This window comes from Macaca fascicularis, chromosome 2 (genome assembly GCF_037993035.2).
Source record: "Macaca fascicularis isolate 582-1 chromosome 2, T2T-MFA8v1.1".
NCBI lineage: Eukaryota > Metazoa > Chordata > Mammalia > Primates > Cercopithecidae > Macaca > Macaca fascicularis.
The window spans coordinates 62,671,622-62,689,132 of record NC_088376.1 but is presented as its reverse complement, the minus strand read 5'-3'; the positions used below and the strand labels follow the sequence as shown (position 1 = coordinate 62,689,132).

Below are 17,511 nucleotides of genomic sequence, written 5' to 3'. Positions count from 1 at the left end.
ATTTATTTGGAATCTATGTTAACTTTGTACTTATAGCCAATAGTTCCAAAGAGGAAAAAAAAGTCCCAACTTTTACATTTTCAACAGGTCCTCCACCATATTATGTATGACAACTGCAATTAAATAAAGTCTCAATATGACTGAGCAATATTGAAGTTTCTTTAGATTCTATATAACAAGAAATTTTATAAAGACTCACCACCACCCCTTGGAATTAAATGGTTTCAGATGAATTTCTAGCAGATGAAACAGCTGAGGCCACATATGTGTATGTGTTTACATTTCAGATACCCTGTTCTTAAAGAGTTCTTTCCTTTTTATTATTCATAAATAATAAAAAATAAATCATGATACATTTCCCTGACTACAAATAACAAATCAATTTTTGAACTGCTTTGAAGATGAAAGAGAAAAGTAAATGCTAAGTAATGGGATGTGTATAAAAATTAAGTGAACTAGAGGTGTGTAGTGGGTCTTGTTTTTTCCTTTGGATGTTATTATTTCTAATTATTTTAAGCATTGAAAGGAGAAAAAAAGAGCTACTCTGGTGTCAATAAATAAGAACAACACTCCTTCATGGGTTTTCCTCCTTAAGATCTCTTCTACAATCTCACCAGACCTCTTGGCAAATGGTCCCACCTTGCCCCAACTCATCCTCATTTCAGGTAAGACATTTAGCCTCTTTGGATCTCAGTTTTCTCCTATGAAAAGTGAGGAGGTTGGATTAGGAGCGAGATGGGTAACTGGTAGCCTAGAGACAGTATTCCGGACAGCAGATATTTGTTAGTCTCACAAATGTGTATGTATATTTAAAGTTATTTGCCAATGTGTAATAGTCAAGATAGTGCTCATAACATCTCAGGCTTGGATCTTGGGCTGCTCCTGACACATCAGAACACTGAGACCATGTTCTGGTATGGCACAAAGTCAGGCGGCAACTGACAGCAGCTGCCCCTTTACCCCGGGACACATCCTCCAGGACACCACGGTCCTCTCCCACTGGGCCCACTGCTCCTATGGGTTATTACCTATGTGACCTCTAGAAGCATCCGAGTTTGCCACCCTTGCTCTGGAGTCCCTCTTGGCTCTAATATTCTCATTCCCAGTGTGATTGTTTACTAAAAAAGAGAGCTTTAATTTGACTTTCAGCACACTGGAACTCTACAGGGGCTTTAGTCATATGTTAATACAGACACAACTGTTCATCTGCTTTGTTTAGAGTTTCTATATGAGACACAAGAAAAATAAATCTAATATTTAGATCACTATACCACAGTAGAGCAGGTATTCAAAATGTTTTAAATTTACTGCTGCCTAAAGTTGTTCTTCTAGAATGAGCTCTTATTTTAAAGGCTATTTGGGTTAGATGATGGGGTCACTGTAGGAAGGATAACAACTCTAACAGATTACTGGTTATACAATTTAAGTGTTCAAAAATAAAATCCCAATGGTCTACTCTCTTACTCCTTGCAGAACCAATTTTAGAGTGGAAACAAAAAGGACAGAGCACTTAAGATGTAGTTGTTCAAAATAAAATGTCAGACTAGGTCAAAATGGACCAAAAATTATGTAAGACTACATAAAGAAAAAAAATCGTCTGTAATTTTCATTAAGTAGGGTAATTTTTAGCTACTGGTGTCATGAAGAGAAAAACAGTAGACTGAACTGGTTCTGAAACTATTTGAAAACATGTTATTTTTATGAGTGTAGATTAGCCTTTAGGTTCTTTTCTAAGATGATACTGTACCAGTTTCCTAGAGGTTCAGACTCCTTTTATTTTGGAAATAAGTTTAACACTACTCTTTCTTTAGGTGGGGAAAAGAGGTAAAAACTATTATGCTGCTGGATTTGACATTAAAAATACCCTGGCATTTCACAGCACAGCAGCTTTTCTGCTTTTGTTTTTATTTTTTAGTACTCTAACCTCGAATCTATATTTACAACACTGCCGGAGATCTTAGGAATTATGAGGAAATTACCTCATTCCCTTTAAACTTTTTCAGAAAGCAAAGTTCTCTCCATATATGGCAAATCAAGAAGGAAGCAGAATCAAGTTACATTCATTTAGGAGCTGCCAAGACTTACCAATTGTTTTGTTCTAGGCATGACTACAACCCACGTGTGAGCAGGCCGACCCTGGCACAGCTGGGTGGCTAGGGAGTGCCTGTCCTCATCTGTCCAACATCAGGCAGTATGAGAGTGGGCCTGGCAAGGGGTCCTGGCCACCACAGGCACCCTGTGCTAGATAAGCCACTTTCTTAGGGACTTTGAATTGGTAACCTGCACAGGAGAGAAAGGCGAAACAGGTAGGCTGAGGACTACAGTGGGGAGATCTTAGAAGAGGAAGCAAGGGGCGTGTGCTGCTGAGGGAAAACAGCATGACCCAATCAGCTGGGGTATGCCCAGGGAGGCACAGTCAGACCATCTGCTGTCTGAAGTCCTGGCTGGGAGGCTGCAGAGATGGTTTCTGCCCTTTCCCAAGCATCCCGAAAAGTAGCCCCATCAACCTGTGGCAAATGGAGAATCACCTGCCCCTGCACCTCGAAAAGCCCAACCCCACATACTTTCTTGATAGAAGTTTTTTGCAATATGTTGTAAAACAAAAACAAAAACCAACTCTGTGAATAACTAAGACATTTTTTCTATAAGGCAGAGTTTTGTAGGGATCAATCATCTCGGACATGGGCAATAAAACCCTCTTGAATTGATGAACTTGCAGAAATCAGGAGCAGACTAATGCAGTGCTTCTTGTAACCCATAAAAACTGAAGCTTTTTGTTTGGGTCTACTATGCTAATATCCCAAGCAAGAAAGATTCACAGTCACTTTCATGAACCGTAAATACTAAGAAGAGACTTTGAGAAACGGAAGAAAAAAAAAGAAAGAAAATTATTAATGTGATATTGCTGATGATGGATGAGCCAAAGAGGTTATTAGGTTACACATAAATATGAAATGTTTGGGTGGAGATACAGAGGCATCAGTAAAATGTACAGATACAAGTGGCAATAATTAGAAAACCTGATACACAAAATCCAACTAAAAAAGTTGGTAACTCTTTAGCTTTCAGTAAGTTTGGCTTTAATACAACCACACGTTGGTTAGAGATAGCAAAAAAAGTGGGTTTACAAGTACCTTTTAAAAAACTATCAACCTGGGGCTGAACAAAACACTGGTTGGGATCATTCCTACCACCTGGGCTTTTCCTAGCCTAAACATCATCTTTTGAACTGCCTACGCTTTACGGGAAATAAACCACTAGAGTAGGGAAAAAGTGAAAATAACATAAAATGATGCAAATATTGAAAAATCAGTCAATGGAGAGAAAAAAATAGATTAAGTATACGCATAAATGAGAACAGACAAAGACAAGTGACAAGGATCGGTGACAGAACATGATTGACATAATTATTTAACAGATACATACAAAGGGCAACAATTACTTTTTTTTTTTATCTTCCATTTTCAGAAGACAGGAAGATAATTATTCACAAAACGGAAGTAGTAGCCAAAACTAAGACAAAATAAATACACAAACAACAAAAAGAAGCAAGAGCATCTGAGAAACAAGGAGAGCTCTTACAGATTTGGAGACTTGGTAAGTGAAGGAGAATGATCCTGGATGTAAGACAAATAATTAAGGACAGTTCAGTCCTACAAATTTAACTGGGGAAATACACAAATAAAAACTCAAATGTATTTCCCTTTCCTTATATTCATTTTTCTATTTCTTGCTCTCACCAGGGGACACTCAAAAACACTAAAAATCAGCAAGCCTTTTAAATTCTAAGTACAAATAAGTGGCATACAAGTGGAATAAGAAGTTCTCGCACATATTCTAACTATGCCAGGCATCCTAATCTAGACGATTTTATGGGCTGCTTCTGAACCCCACAAATATCTTTCCTACTAGCCCTTTCTTGGTTTTGTTATTTCTCCTTTTGGAGGGTACTTTTTAAGACAGAACAAAATCTGTCTTCACGTGTGGGGTGAGCCACACAGAGATCTTCTCTCCCCTAGCTTTCTGTCATCCAGGGAGAGCACTGTTCTGTTGCTAGAAACATACACAGTGATGAGCTGAAGTCTAAAAGGAAGAAAGCAGTCTTGTAATTGTTCTGACAACGTAGGTTTAAAAAAGGAAAAAAATCAATGAAATGAAATCTTTTCTACGAAATCATAAAAATTAGAATCTAATTCCAGTTTTGGAAGCTCTTAAATTATGAAACTGGATCTGTACTCCAAATTAAATTTGGGGAACACCTATTCTTTAAAAAAAAAAAAAATTTAAAGGTGGCATCCACTGAAGCACTGAAGTGGGCCACAGGACATTAAAAGTGGGAATTAGGAGTCGGGTGACTTGAGGCTGGGTCAGACTTGGGCTGAGGAAGTTGGGTGAAGATGTGTAATCTTCATAGACCTCAGTTTCCTCTTTTGAAAATAGTGAGCGTTTGATGAGATGATCTCCCAGAATCCCTTTCTATCTCTAAAATCCTATGACCCTTCTATTGAAAATGCTCAATTTCACAATTGACACTTGAATTTCTACAAAAGTTTAGTGCAAAATAGTCTCCCTGTAAGTGACAGAGAAAGTGCATTTGTGCTGAGAACACAGGGAGCATCTAGCAGCTAAGGAAAAGCATCAGAAAACGCCCTTTTCATTAAAACACTAAGGGACCGATTTTCAAAAGTAAGAAAACAACACCATTCATCTCTTCAGTGACAGAGGTCCAGAAATAAAAACAAATTTCTATTTTAAAATGCAAATATAGGCCGGGCACAGTGGCTCACGCCTGTAATCCCAGCACTTTGGAAGGCTGAGCCAGGCAGATCACCTGAGGTCAGGAGTTCGAGACCAGCCTGGCCAACATAGAGAAATCCTGTCTCTAGTAAAAAATATAAAAATTAGCTGGGCATGGTGGCTGGCACCTGTAGTCCCAGCTACTCAGGAGGTTGAGGCAGGAGAATCACTTGAACCCAGGAGGCGGAGGTTGCAGTGAGCCGAGATTGTGCCACAATACTCCAGCCTAGGCAACAAAGCAAGATTCCGTCTCAAAAAATAAATAAATAAAATGCAAATGTAATATCACAGCATTTGGATAAGCTTTTAAGAAAGGACTTGGAATTACTACTTTAGCACTAATAAGAAAGTTTATAGTGTAGCAACTTTGAGTAAATTAAAGAACTAAAGAGAAAGGCTGGCACAAAATACATTAACCAACTAGATAACAACTGTACATAAAATGTCTACACTTCAGGGAATGTGTAATATGTGCTTAAGGGGGAGGGGGAATTTAAGATAGTTGGACTGTTAAGAGACATACCCATAAGAAGACAAGAGAGAATTCAAGATAAAAGTAGTTATGGGCTGGGCGTGGTGGCTCATGCCTATAATCCCAGCACTTGGGAGGCCAAGGCGGGCAGATCACTTGAGGTCAGGAGTTCGAGACCAGTCTGGTCAACATGGAGAAACCCCATCCCTAAAAAATTAGCTGGGCGTGGTGGTGGGCACCTGTAGTACTACCAGCAACTCCGGAGGCTGAGGCATGAGAATTGCTTGAAACTGGGAGGTGGGGCTTGCAGTGACTCAAGATTGTGCCACTGTACTGCAGCCTGGGAGACAGAGTGAGACTGTCTGAAAAAAAAAAAAAAAGTAGTTATGATGTCACCAAAAGAGCCAGGAATCAAAATCAGAAATTGATGAGTCTGGCCTGATGTTTGTCAGGTGTGAGATTTCTGTCAGGAATGCCAGCAAGGAGTCTGGAACTGGAAATGCAGGCGGAGCGGGAAGGGATGGAGGGAGGTGAGGTGTTCATGAAGCTCTGCAAGTGTGTGATAAGAATATCTGCCTCTGTTTTTCAGATGTGCATCCTGAAAATTTTCCGGAGGATAACTTAAAGGTCCACTATGTGCAAACTAATTGGTAGGCAAAGATTTCTTTTAATCAAACTACATTTTCAAAGACTGTTCTACAATACAATGATCCATCCAATAATAATTGTACACACACATAGCCCCAGAACTAATGGTATATTTTCAAAATTTTAAGAATTGTTTAAATTAGGAATTGTTTAAATTAAGAATTGTGGTTTACCTGCAACCTAATTTCTTTTTAAAAAAGACAAAAACCTAACCATATTTCTTTGAAGTCTAGAGTACATGCCAGTAGACGGAGCAGCCTTTGTAGCTCTTAAGCAAAAATTATCATAAATAAGAAAGTAGGCAAAGAACTTTTCATTATAGTACAAGATATTTCAAGGAAAAAGGTTGAAGCACAATACATTTCACCCTGGTAATTTCCAGTTATAGTTAAAAAAAAAAATTAACACTGTCATGTCATGCTCTCCAAGTAACAGGAATAAGTGATAGCTGCATTCCACACAGAATGCTTTCAATGCTGTGCCCCAGGCTGCAGAATCACACAACTTATTAAACTTATAAACTTTACTATTTTTGTAGGAATACTAAAGACATCTTAATTCAGTCTACAAAACAGATAAACATAGCCCAAGTAACTAAGGAAATAAACTACTCAGCCATTTAAGCTACTTTAGTAGCGTCATTGATGGGGAAGGAGTAACTGGGCTATAATTCTTACAGAATAATACATTGAAAATAACCTATAATTAGTACCATTCTAGGAAAAAATGTAGGCAATTAAAAAAGTGTGCTACTAGCTAATAGTATAAACAAATAAAAAGACAAATTATTTTCAAGTACTTTGGAAATAACTTCGTCAGAAGAATTTGCTTTCAATTAACGTGTCAATTAAAATTGTTCTTATCTTCTCATTAAATGAGGAAAATGCACCTGTCATAGGCACTAAAAAATAATAAAACTGCACTTAAAATGTGTTGAGTCTACAACTAGAGCTCTTCTTTAATTTAAAAACGATTCCTTTTTTAAACAACGGGAGTAAAGACTGGTTGGATGTGACAAGTGATCTCCTTGCTCTCTTCTTGTTTTCTCTTAAGAGGGAGGAAGCAGCCACCCAGCCACCTGAAGGGAGGTGTCCTGGAAAGCAGGATGCAGATGGAATAGAGCAATGGGAAAGAGGGGAAACCTCGTTCATTGCTTTAAGCATCATGTGATGGCAAAGTAAAATAATACTTCCTTGGAAGACAGTTAGGCAGCTTCTTATACAGGTAAACATACACCTACTACATGATGAAGCCATTTTTACTTCTAATTATTCACCCAAGAAAAATGAAAGTGTATATTCAGGCCAGGCACAGTGGCTCACACCTGTAATCCCAGCACTTTGGGAGGCTGAGGCAGGTGGATTACCTGAGGTCAGGAGTTCGAGATCAGCTTGACCAACATGGTGAAACCTCATCTCTACAAAAATACAAAAATTAGCCAGGCATGATGGTGGGTGCCTGTAATCCCAGCTACTCAGGAGGATGAGGTGGGAGAATCACTTGAACCCGGGAGGCGGAGGTTGCAGTGAGCTAAGATAGCACCATTGCATTCCAGCCTGTGTGACAAGAGCAAAACTTCGTCCCAAAAATAAATAAATAAAGTGTATATCTGTAAAACAACTTGTACATGAGTGTCCATAGCAATTTTATTTGTAATAGCCAAAACCTAGAAACAATGCACGTGTCTGTCAACAGATGAAAATGGTATATCCACAAAATGGAATACTACTCAGCAAGTATTGGAACGAACTACTGATATATACAATAACATGGATGAATCTCAAAATAATCACTTTTTGAGTGAAAGAAGCCAGACAAAAATCCACACATATTGTGTGATTCCATTTTCGTATGTTAATTTTAGAAGACATAAACTAATCTATAACATAGAAATCAGATCAGTTGGTTGCCTAGGGATAAGATGGTGATATTATAAAGGAGTGCAAGGATACTTTTGGGGATGCTAAATATGTTCGTTATCTTGATTTTCATGATGGTTTCACAGGTGTGTCAAAACACATACATATGCCATACATATGTCAAAACTCATCAAATTGTACATTTTAACTATGTACAGCTGATGTATGTCAATCATACTGCAATAAAGCTATTTTTATTTTATTTATTTATTTTTTTTATTTTATTTTTGAGACAAATTTTCACTCTTGTCACCTAGGCTGGAGTGCAATGGTGCGATCTCAGCTCACTACAACCTCTGCCTCCCAGGTTCAAGCGATTCTCCTGCCTCAGCCTCCTGAGTAGCTGGGACTACAGGTACCCACCACCACACCCGGCTAATTTTTGCGTTTTTAGTAGAGACGGGGTTTCACCATGTTGGCCAGGCCAGTCTTGAGCACCTGACCTCAGGTGATCCTCCCGCCTCGGCCTCCCAAAGTGCTGGGATTACAGGCCTGAGCCACCATGCTTGGCCAATAAAGCTATTTTTAAAGAAAAAAGTCAAAATGGGCTGAGTCTTCAGAGACAGAAAGCAGGCTAGACATGGAGGAACACACGTCCCCTGAAGGAGAGGAAGCCTCAGGGAAAAACACAGAGAAAAAGATGTGTAATTATATTCCATTTAGGAGGAAGAGTACACTGAGGCAGTGGCCCTCCCACCCTACTTGGCGACAGGTCCACAGAGTCTTTTGAACAGGAGCAAGAGGGCTACAGTGATGCACTAAGGTCCTGGAGAAGCAGAAGAGAGAAAGCCGACTATTTGTGGCCTGCTGTCATAAGAGAGAAAACTGTTCAATCCTACACACCAGAGTCACAGTAGGCAAGAAGATAAGAATTTAAGAGAAACATGAACTTCCGCAAGCAGGACTCCTAATCTGAAATCAAAGGCACCAACCCCAGACCCTTTCTTTACTGTGTCTATGGTCCTTGAATTTAATAAGAGGGTTCACCCACAAGAAGGAATACAAGCCCAGGGCAGGACTGTGAGAAGCACACTGACACCAGATGAGTAGGGGCTGCCCATGGAAGGGGTACTTCTGGGAGTAGTTCCGGTTTTTGGGTAGAGCCCCTCACCCTCTCTGCATGTGTCAGGCATTTATTTGTGCCAGGCACAATGCAAACTACAGGGGATGTGGCTGCCCCAGGTGCTGACATCACAGTGGAGGGCTTGGCCAGGTGCTGGAGGTCTGTCTTGAGCCCCCAGCTCTGAGACGGAGCAAGGATCCAGTCACCAGAGTGTTTCCATCAGGACTCCTCAGGCCCCTTGCAGGCTCTGACACCAAAGACAGTTCCTGACAGCATCCAAGCTCATCACCCTCCACAGATACCAAGAGACAGAGATTAGTTGTTTAAACCCATCAGAAAGTGAAGGTCAGTGCTAGGTTTTAAATCCCACCTAAACATTGTGTGTTTTTAAATTTGCCTCTCAATCTTTCCTGAATTAGGGACAGCTGATTGTCATCCCATTTTTGAGGCTTCAGTCATCCTTCTGTGTGCATCGCCGCAACTGAGAGGAAGGAAAGAGCAATGGATATGGAGTGAGGAGACCTGAATTCTGTCACTATTCTGTTCTGCAGAACCCAACAGTATGTCATTAAAACAAAACAACACAAAAACCTGTCTGTGAAAGGAGACTCATAAGTAAGGGAGTTTTGATGATTTCCCAGTTTACTTATGTCCTTAATTCTAAGGAAGTGCAATAAGGGACTTGTCAATAGGAAACCCTTTAAGTTTCAGGGAGATGGGAGCTGCTTCCTTTCCTTTTATTTCAAATTATTTTAAGCATTAAAAAGAGCGGGGAAAAACTAGACTGGTGTCAGAAGAAAGAACAAAACCCTGTTCATGAGTTTCTCACTGGGCCTGAGGCAAATCACTTAACCTCTCTGGGCCTCAATTTTCTCAACTGTAAAATGGGAGTTGGATTAGGTGTGGGCTGTGTTGCTGTTATAAACATTCATTCATTCATTCATTCATTCATTCATTCATTCATTCATTCACTCATTCAATATTTGAGAACCTATTCCATCCCAGGAATGTCCCAAGCAATAGGTTATAGAGTTAAAAAACAGACAAGAACCTTGCACTCCCACCTACATTTCAGAAGAACCAAAAATAGAGAACTAAATAAGATAATGTCAGACAGTGACAAGCACTAAGAAAACAATACACCAGGAGTGCTTGAGTTGGGGTGGAGTGTTGTTACTTTACTTTAGAAAGGGTGGTGGGGGACAGCTTCTCTGAACTGGTGAGACTTGAGCTGAGTCTGGAATGATGAGAAGGAACCAGACACTTGCCTCCAAGCAGAGGTAACAGAAGGGCAAAAGCCCAGAAGTAGGAATAGGCTTACTTGGTGAAGAGAAGCTATCCCCTTTTCATTGTATACCCCACTCCTAGTGGTGTGTATTAATGCCACTTAAATATATTCATACAAGACACTTTAAAGAGGAGTAAAATATCATTGGATTTGAACAGTTCCCTCAAGGCAGGCCTTCTCTTCCACACGGCTCCTTTGTTGTTCTCAGGTGTCTGTCCTCATGGTCATAAATTCCCTTACCCCAGGCAGCACTAAACAGGATTTAAATCAGTGCTTTTCAATCTTTTATAACAGCGACCCATAGTGAGAAGTAAACTTTATGTTGCAACCCAGCATACATATAAAACTAAACAAAAGTTTTAAAAATCACCAACTTTACTATGACTCCCTGCAATACACTATCAAACATTCTATTTTATTTCATTTTTTTAAAATGCTAAGGTGATTTCATGGGTAACTTACTGTTTGTAAAACACTATTCTAAACCAACATTGACTAGTAATTTTGTTCAAACACAAACCAAAACATGAAAAAATACAGCATTAACCTCCAATGCCACCTCCTCCCTTTTTTCTGTACACATCCTTGCTTTGACACATGAAATCTAAATTTCTCTGTGTAACTTGTAGAGGAAATGACCAGAAGAGGCATTTCCAGGAAAGCTGGAAGTGAAGGAAAGAAACCCAAATATGCAAATATGCAAACTGTTCACTAGGTGAGGATACACCATTGGTTTCAAAGACTGCCCAAGAAGAAAAGATTCATAGTCTTCACAATAACCAGAAGAGGTGTGTATGTGTTGGGGGTGGGGGCATGAGGTGGTGCTAGGTAAGCCATCAAATTTTAAGTTCCTGGAGGGAAGGCAGTCTGTATCCCTACCTTCCCTCACCAGAATTTCAGCCCCGTGTGGACTGATGTGTAACCACAGCACTCAGAACCATCCCTGGCACACAGCACATACATGGGAGCTCGAAAACAATTTGTTTCACAACTTTAGAATAATGGAGCTCACTGTCACCATCAAACCCTAACTTTGCACGTATGCCCAATTATTAAATGTTCCTGGAATGTATAAATGTCATGCAATAGTAAACTAACCTCTTGTTTATTTCCCAGTCATTGTTCAAGCCCGGGTATTAATGAGGTATTTTTCTCAAGCACAAAGTGGGAAAAGGATATTTTCTATTGCAAGGTACAAGAGACAGTATTGGCTGTAATGGAAAGATTCCACCTCTGTTAGTGGCTATGGTAAACTCCTAAACAGCTGGGATTAAAATAAGTATGTTAATTTCATAAGTAGTTTCCCAAGGGAAACTAACCAGCAGGCTGTCAGCCAAGGGTTCTCTCTGATAGAACCACGGAAATTTCTCTGTGAAACAGTTACCATCCTCACCCCTGAAGTCAGAAGTGCATGCACCCAATTTTTAGGAGCCCCGGGGTCCTAGTGTCGCAAAAATTACACCTGCAAGGCAAGCATTTTCCCACCTGCCACACAGCTGCCACACACAGAAAGCAGCTCCTTTCAACTATGCCCTTCAGCCCTAATTAGGATAATTACTAATGATTTCAAATTACAACTGTTGCTTTATCTCAAAACAGTGCTAAACAGGGGAGCTACATTCATGACGGTTTTCTTTTAAGTCATTTATCTGCTCGTCTCTCAGGGGCAAAAAAGATGTTGAGACAAGTGTGAACCTGCCAGAGCTTCTTATTATAGATGCAGCCCTCCTCTCCTCCCTCCCTCTTTTCCACTCCAGCACCCCTCCCGGTCTGGCTTTCCTGAATTGAGGCAGTAGCCTCCGGTAAGAAACTGTAAGTGGCTCCGTTATCAAAACAAGGAGGGATTCACAGCAGAGGGAGTGAGTCAGGCGACCGAGGGAAGAACCCCTCCCTTATCCTGACAGATCCATTTACCCCGTTCCCCCAGGTCAACAATAATTCGGGTTTCATAAAGGAAGAAAGTCTTAGAGGAGGAAAAACAACCTATCCAAATACAGGAGCATCTGCTTAACGCAAGACGGAACGAACCCCGCTGCCAGACCGGTGGTGTGGGCAGGAGAATGTGTGCGCGTGCATAGGGACAAGCCTATATACGGATGAGACATTAGTGGCAACGAGAGGAGAGCCACCACCATTGACAAAGCCACAACTATTACGTTTTGAAATACCCCCGCAGGCACTGACTTTTGGTGCCAGAATCTCCCCAGATTTATTTTCAGGCAAGTGACTCACAACCTGGTCTCCATAAGTAATTCCATTAAAATGAGTCGCCGGTTCCACTAACCCGACTTTCCGCTGCCCTCTAGCTGCTCCTCCTTCCTCTCCGCCCATCCTGCAAACCCAGACAGCTCACAGACCGAGAAACCTTATCCCCAGGGGAGCAGACGGCAGGCTCTCCGGCCTGGCCCCTACCCTCAAGGAAGAATGAATGGGGCCGCGGGCGGGCGGGAGCGCAGGGAGGGGGCGTGCGGGCTGTGCGCGGGGTGTGTACGCGTGTGTGCGCGCGTGGGCACGCACCCCGGCCAACTTACGGAGGTGGAGTTGGTCCTCGCCTGGCCCTGGTTCCGTACCTCCTGCTCCCGGAACTGCAGCCCAGCCAGATGCTTCTCCAGAGCCTCCCAATCCATAGGTGGCACCGGGGGCTCTTCGGGGACGCACGTCCCGCCGTCTGGGGGCTGAAGGCAGAGCCCCCCAGCCGCCGGGCCGAGGCCACTGCGCCGGCCCCCAGCCGGCTGGGGCTTTTGGATCGCCCGGCGGGGGCCCCGGGAACTGCTCGGCCGGCCAGCCACCACCACGTTGCCATTGTGCCTAAGGTCCTGGGGGTCGTGCTGGTGGAGGTTGCCGTTGGGCACCGGGGGCGGCATGGCGGTGGTGGCGCTCCTGCCCCCGCCCCCGCCGCCGCCGCTGCGGGTCCTGGCGCTTACGTCCCCCGGCTCCCGGGCCGGACAGCGGTCATCCCGGTACCCTCGCTGGTTGCTCTCGTCCTCCTCTTCTTCCTCCTCGCCGTCCTCCTCCGGCGCCCACTCATCAATCACCTTCTTCTGGTAGACCGGGAAGGGCTCCTCATAGTCCTCCAGGGCAGACACCAAGTCCAGGCTGCCCCCCGGCGACGATGAAGATTTGCACTCGGAGCAAGGGGTCACTTTGGTGGAGTTGGACTGTGAACTGGCGCGGCTGCTGCTGCTGCTGCTGCCGGCGTCACTGCCTAGATCCATCCCATCCTCTCGGTAATCCTGCGGGGAGGAGGTAGAGAGAGTGAACCGCTGGGCCGAGCCTGCTCCAGCCTCCCGCCGCCCGCCGCGAACGCCCCGGCCCAGTGCCCCGCACCCTGCGCCCGCTGGGTCCGAGGTGCGTCCCCCAAGGAGGCTTGGGGGCGGGTGCCAGCACCAGCCTGAGGCTTCCCTCCTGCCCGCCTTTCCTCTCGCACAGCCAGACTTCCTGCCGGTAACTAACCCTCAAATTAGCAAAGGGGTGCCCAGCCACCAGCGCGTACACTTTTCATACGAGGGGCCCCGCGGCGCGTGCAGACTTTGTATTAACCATTTTGCGCCGGGCGCGCCCCTTTACCCCGCCCCAAGGATTCTCCGAGAACCAGACACTTTCCCAGGAAATTATAATTCCCTGGGGGCGGGAACTGCGAAGAGGGTGGGCGGCTACTAATTTCGCACCTCGCTCTAGGCGCTGAGACCACCCCCCGCCTGGCCCCGCCCCGCCCCGCCCCTTCCCCGCCCGCGGCTGGGAGCCCCGGTCCGCGCGGGAGCTGAGCTTTACTTTCTAAGGAACCGCTGGCAGTCGGAGGTCTCACTCCCGCCTCCGCGCGTCTCTGGCCGGCCCCTCCTCCCACCCACCGGAACTTTCGGGGTAGGGAGCGCCCTCGGCCCGCGCCGGGCAGGGTGGTCCCCCGCCTCCCCAAAAGGTGTTCCTGGCCGGGGCGCGGCGGCAAGTCGCTGCAGGCGCCGCCACCGCCCTAGGGGAGGGAGGACGCGCCCTCCTGGCGGCGGAGCCGGTCCCGCCACCGAGCATGCCCAGAGGCTGCCGGGCGCGGCGCAGTCCGCAGTCCGGGTTTCCGCGGCAGCGGCGGGAGCGGGAGGCAGGCTGGGATGGGGTTGGAGGGGCCCAGGATAGGCCCAAAAGAAGGGGGCACTGGGCGTTAGGGGCGCAGATCTAGCCAGTTAGCAAGGGCGGCGCGCTGGGGAAAGTGGTGTATTTTTTCGCCGACACCCGTATTTTCTTGGCGTGCCTCAAGCCGTCTCTGCGTGACTCGTTACCCCGCCGAGGCCACCCAGCACCCCAGAACACGAGCCTGGCACCTCCTATTCCACGCGGAAATGCCCGAGTGACCCTGTGAAGGACCTCCCTCCCCTCACACACGCATATACACAAGCCCATGTGGGAGCCCGAGTGACGTGTGCTCGGTGGTCATGCACCATCATTTCCCTTCCACCTTCCTCCTCGCCGCTTCCTCTCCCTCCACTGCACAGCTCCAGCCGCCCTGCCGCCGCCGCATCCCCTTCCAAGTTCAGGCTGTGGGTGGAACCTGTTGCTTTAGCTCACGTTTCCTTTCCCCTCCGGGCTGCACGCTGAGGATGACCTCAGCGAGGTGTGTGTATGGGGAATGGAGGGTAAGTGCGAGAAAGGACTCCTGTCTGGCAAGGAGACGGAGGAAGCGGGTGGGGGCGAATGTTCTAAAGGGTTGGGCAAGCCACCAGAGACTCTTTCCGCCACCTCCAATCAAGGGGACCTTAAAGGAGGGGAAGAGGTAGATATCAAGTGAGGGTGCCCCTGGCACATCCGCTGCCTTTGCTTCCTTAGATATTTCAGGTACCTGAGTCAAACCTATGCTGGCGTTTTCAAAAATGTACGGGCTGCCTGAGTCTGGCAGCTAATCTCCTTTGGAATAAGGTTCTGTGAAATGAAAAATACCAACACTTGGAAAAACATAGATGCGTCACAGAGCACCTACTAAGAATTTCCTGTGAACCAACCATTCTGACCTGTAAGAACTGGGAAACTAGGAAATGCTGTTTTCTCTGTGGTGATTGTGAAAAATATTACTTAATTTTATAACAAATTGGAGAGAACCAATTTCTCTGAACTTCCAGATTTGGGCCTGTTGCTAATTATTCCCAGTGAATTCTAGCCTGGACCAAATGACTTCCCTGGCGTGGCACAGTCCAGATGGAAGAACAGGGGAATGCATGGGATTCCTAAGTAGGGAGTGGCTGCCACCCTGAGGATTCTTCTAAGCCCTAGTGGAATGTGGTGCTGAGACCCTTTTTGAAGTGATTTCTGTGAGGCACGACTCTCCTGTCCTAGGTAGACCTGAGCCAGGGAAGATCATCTAACCTTTCAACTCCTCTGGAAGCAGCAATCTTAGGAATAACTGGAAAACGGGACTTCTGGTCTGGCCAGTTCTTTTGTAAAACGGTACTGATGGTTATTTAAATTGTCTTTTATGGTAACATCTGTAAACAGCCTTTCTTGTGCTCCAAATATGGTTTGATTTTGAGATTGCTCTGGAGCCCTGCCTGCCACTCCAGCGGGTGGAGGTGGCCCTGTGAGTAGGAAGATGTGAGTAGGAAATATTTGATGTGCTGGGAATTAGATAGCTGTTTTTCAGTTCACCCTATGACCTGGCATGGCTTAGATCACAAAAAGCTCCCTGCTTTGTGGCAGGACACAGATAGACAGATAAGTACTGATCACCTGGGGTGTGATCATCACCTGGGGTGATGAGAGAGAGCTGTGGTTTCATTCCAGGTTTTGAACATTAGGACCTCCTCAGCCACCCACCCAGACTCTCTCTGAGCTCTGGGCTCATCCCCCTGTTGCCCAGATGGTCCATGTTCAGGGAATGCAAAATAAGGCCTAAGAAAAATGTTTGGCAAAGAAAGTCTACTGCCAAAAATGCATGGCATTTCAAAGCCAAATATAAACATCTTTGAATTACCTGTACTTTTAAACTATTTTCCGACCAGATATTTCTGGATCAGATGGGAAAGTACCAGGTTTCCCTTCTTTTCTCTTCACGCAAGGTGCCTGGCTAGCCCAGTTTCCTTTCTGTTTCCAGCCTTCCATCTCCTGCCAGGAACCCTCCCACTTTGGAACAGGAAGCTCTGCCAACTCCTAGGCCCAGCAACAGCCTGCAGATATGTCCAGCAGGATAGGGAGATGATTTGCAAAGTGATTGAAAGATTCTGTCTTCCTGTTTACAGGAACATTTTTTCAAGTTAGGGGCTTGGAGCTTTCAGACTTAGATTTGTCTCCTGAAACCTTTGTAAATTAGACATCAGAGGTGTGGGATAAGCACCTTCATGCTCTGGCTCCAGCACCTTTCCCCATCAATCAACAAGTCCTGTCAATCTACCTAAGTACAAGGTCCCTCTCAAATACCCACTGCCCCCACCCTATGGGCTGCTGTGTCCTGAAATTACTAAATAGTTTCCCAACTGATTCCTGCCCATTCTCTTCATGCAGCCAGAGTGGCCTTACTAAAATGCAAATCTGAACAAGTTTCTCCCTTGCTTCATTAACTACTCCCCTACCCACCCGGGTCTACTCACTGCTCTTAAAGGAACTATTTCTCCTCCTCCACCCCACTTCTTTTGGTAAATTTTTACTCATCCTTCAAGTCTCAGCTTAAATGTTACTTCCTCAGGGAAAGCTTGCCTGATTCTCTACACCTGCCCTTACTGGGTCAGGTGACATTCGCATGTGCCCATGACACTCACTGCATATTGAGGTTGCTGTTTAATTGCTAATATTCTCTACTAGACTCATGATAGGAAATACATTTTATATCAAGACACAGGCCACACATTCATATAAAAGTATATGCAAGGGAAAGAAAGTTTCATAAAACTCTTATTTTGTAAAATCATATCGAATTCATGTAAAACTAAATCTGGTCACACCTTACTGCATTGACTTCCCAACCCTTAGATGGGTCAGGGCTTCTAATGTGAAAAAAATACTCTAAATTCCATGAAGTGGGGGACAATTTCTCTCATTCACGGTAATTGGAATGGAATAGGAGCTTAATAGGTATTTGTTGCTGGAATTATTAATGATAATATCTAATTCATATCATCCTCAAAGATCCTATGAAGAAACTACTATTATCCCTACTTACAGATGAGGAGGCTGAAGACAGTGAGATTAAGTAACTTGCCCAGTGTCAAAAAGCTGGTAAGGTAGATGGCAGAGTCAGGATTTGAACCTGAGTAGTTTGCATTCAGAATTCTCGTCCTAGTCACTCAGCTCAGTATCCTCTGGTCAAGGTGCATATGAATGAATTTACCAAGCAAAAATGTCAGAAAGGGTC

The 17,511-nt window shown here is 44.6% G+C and overlaps 1 protein-coding gene and 1 long non-coding RNA gene across 16 annotated transcripts in view; one reads left to right on the top strand and one right to left on the bottom strand.

The window, feature by feature from the left end:
• The window catches only part of SCHIP1 (schwannomin interacting protein 1), a 799,467-nt gene that overhangs the window by 120,350 nt on the left and 661,606 nt on the right, over positions 1-17,511 (bottom strand). For 4 of the 15 annotated variants that reach the window (XM_015445247.3, XM_045385099.2, XM_005546236.4 and 1 more), the window contains one exon: positions 12,719-13,420. In XM_015445247.3, coding sequence (XP_015300733.1) covers positions 12,719-13,420 — 702 coding nt within the window. Of the gene's footprint in view, positions 1-12,718; positions 13,421-13,514; positions 13,774-13,958; positions 14,205-17,511 lie in introns of those variants that run through there. The other 11 variants (XM_045385098.2, XM_074031323.1, XM_045385101.2 and 8 more) reach the window with 8 other exon arrangements.
• On the top strand, positions 2,191-5,920 carry LOC135969658 (uncharacterized). The gene is made up of 3 exons (XR_010585009.2): positions 2,191-2,306; positions 3,469-3,597; positions 5,859-5,920. It is a non-coding gene; the product is annotated as an uncharacterized lncRNA (long non-coding RNA).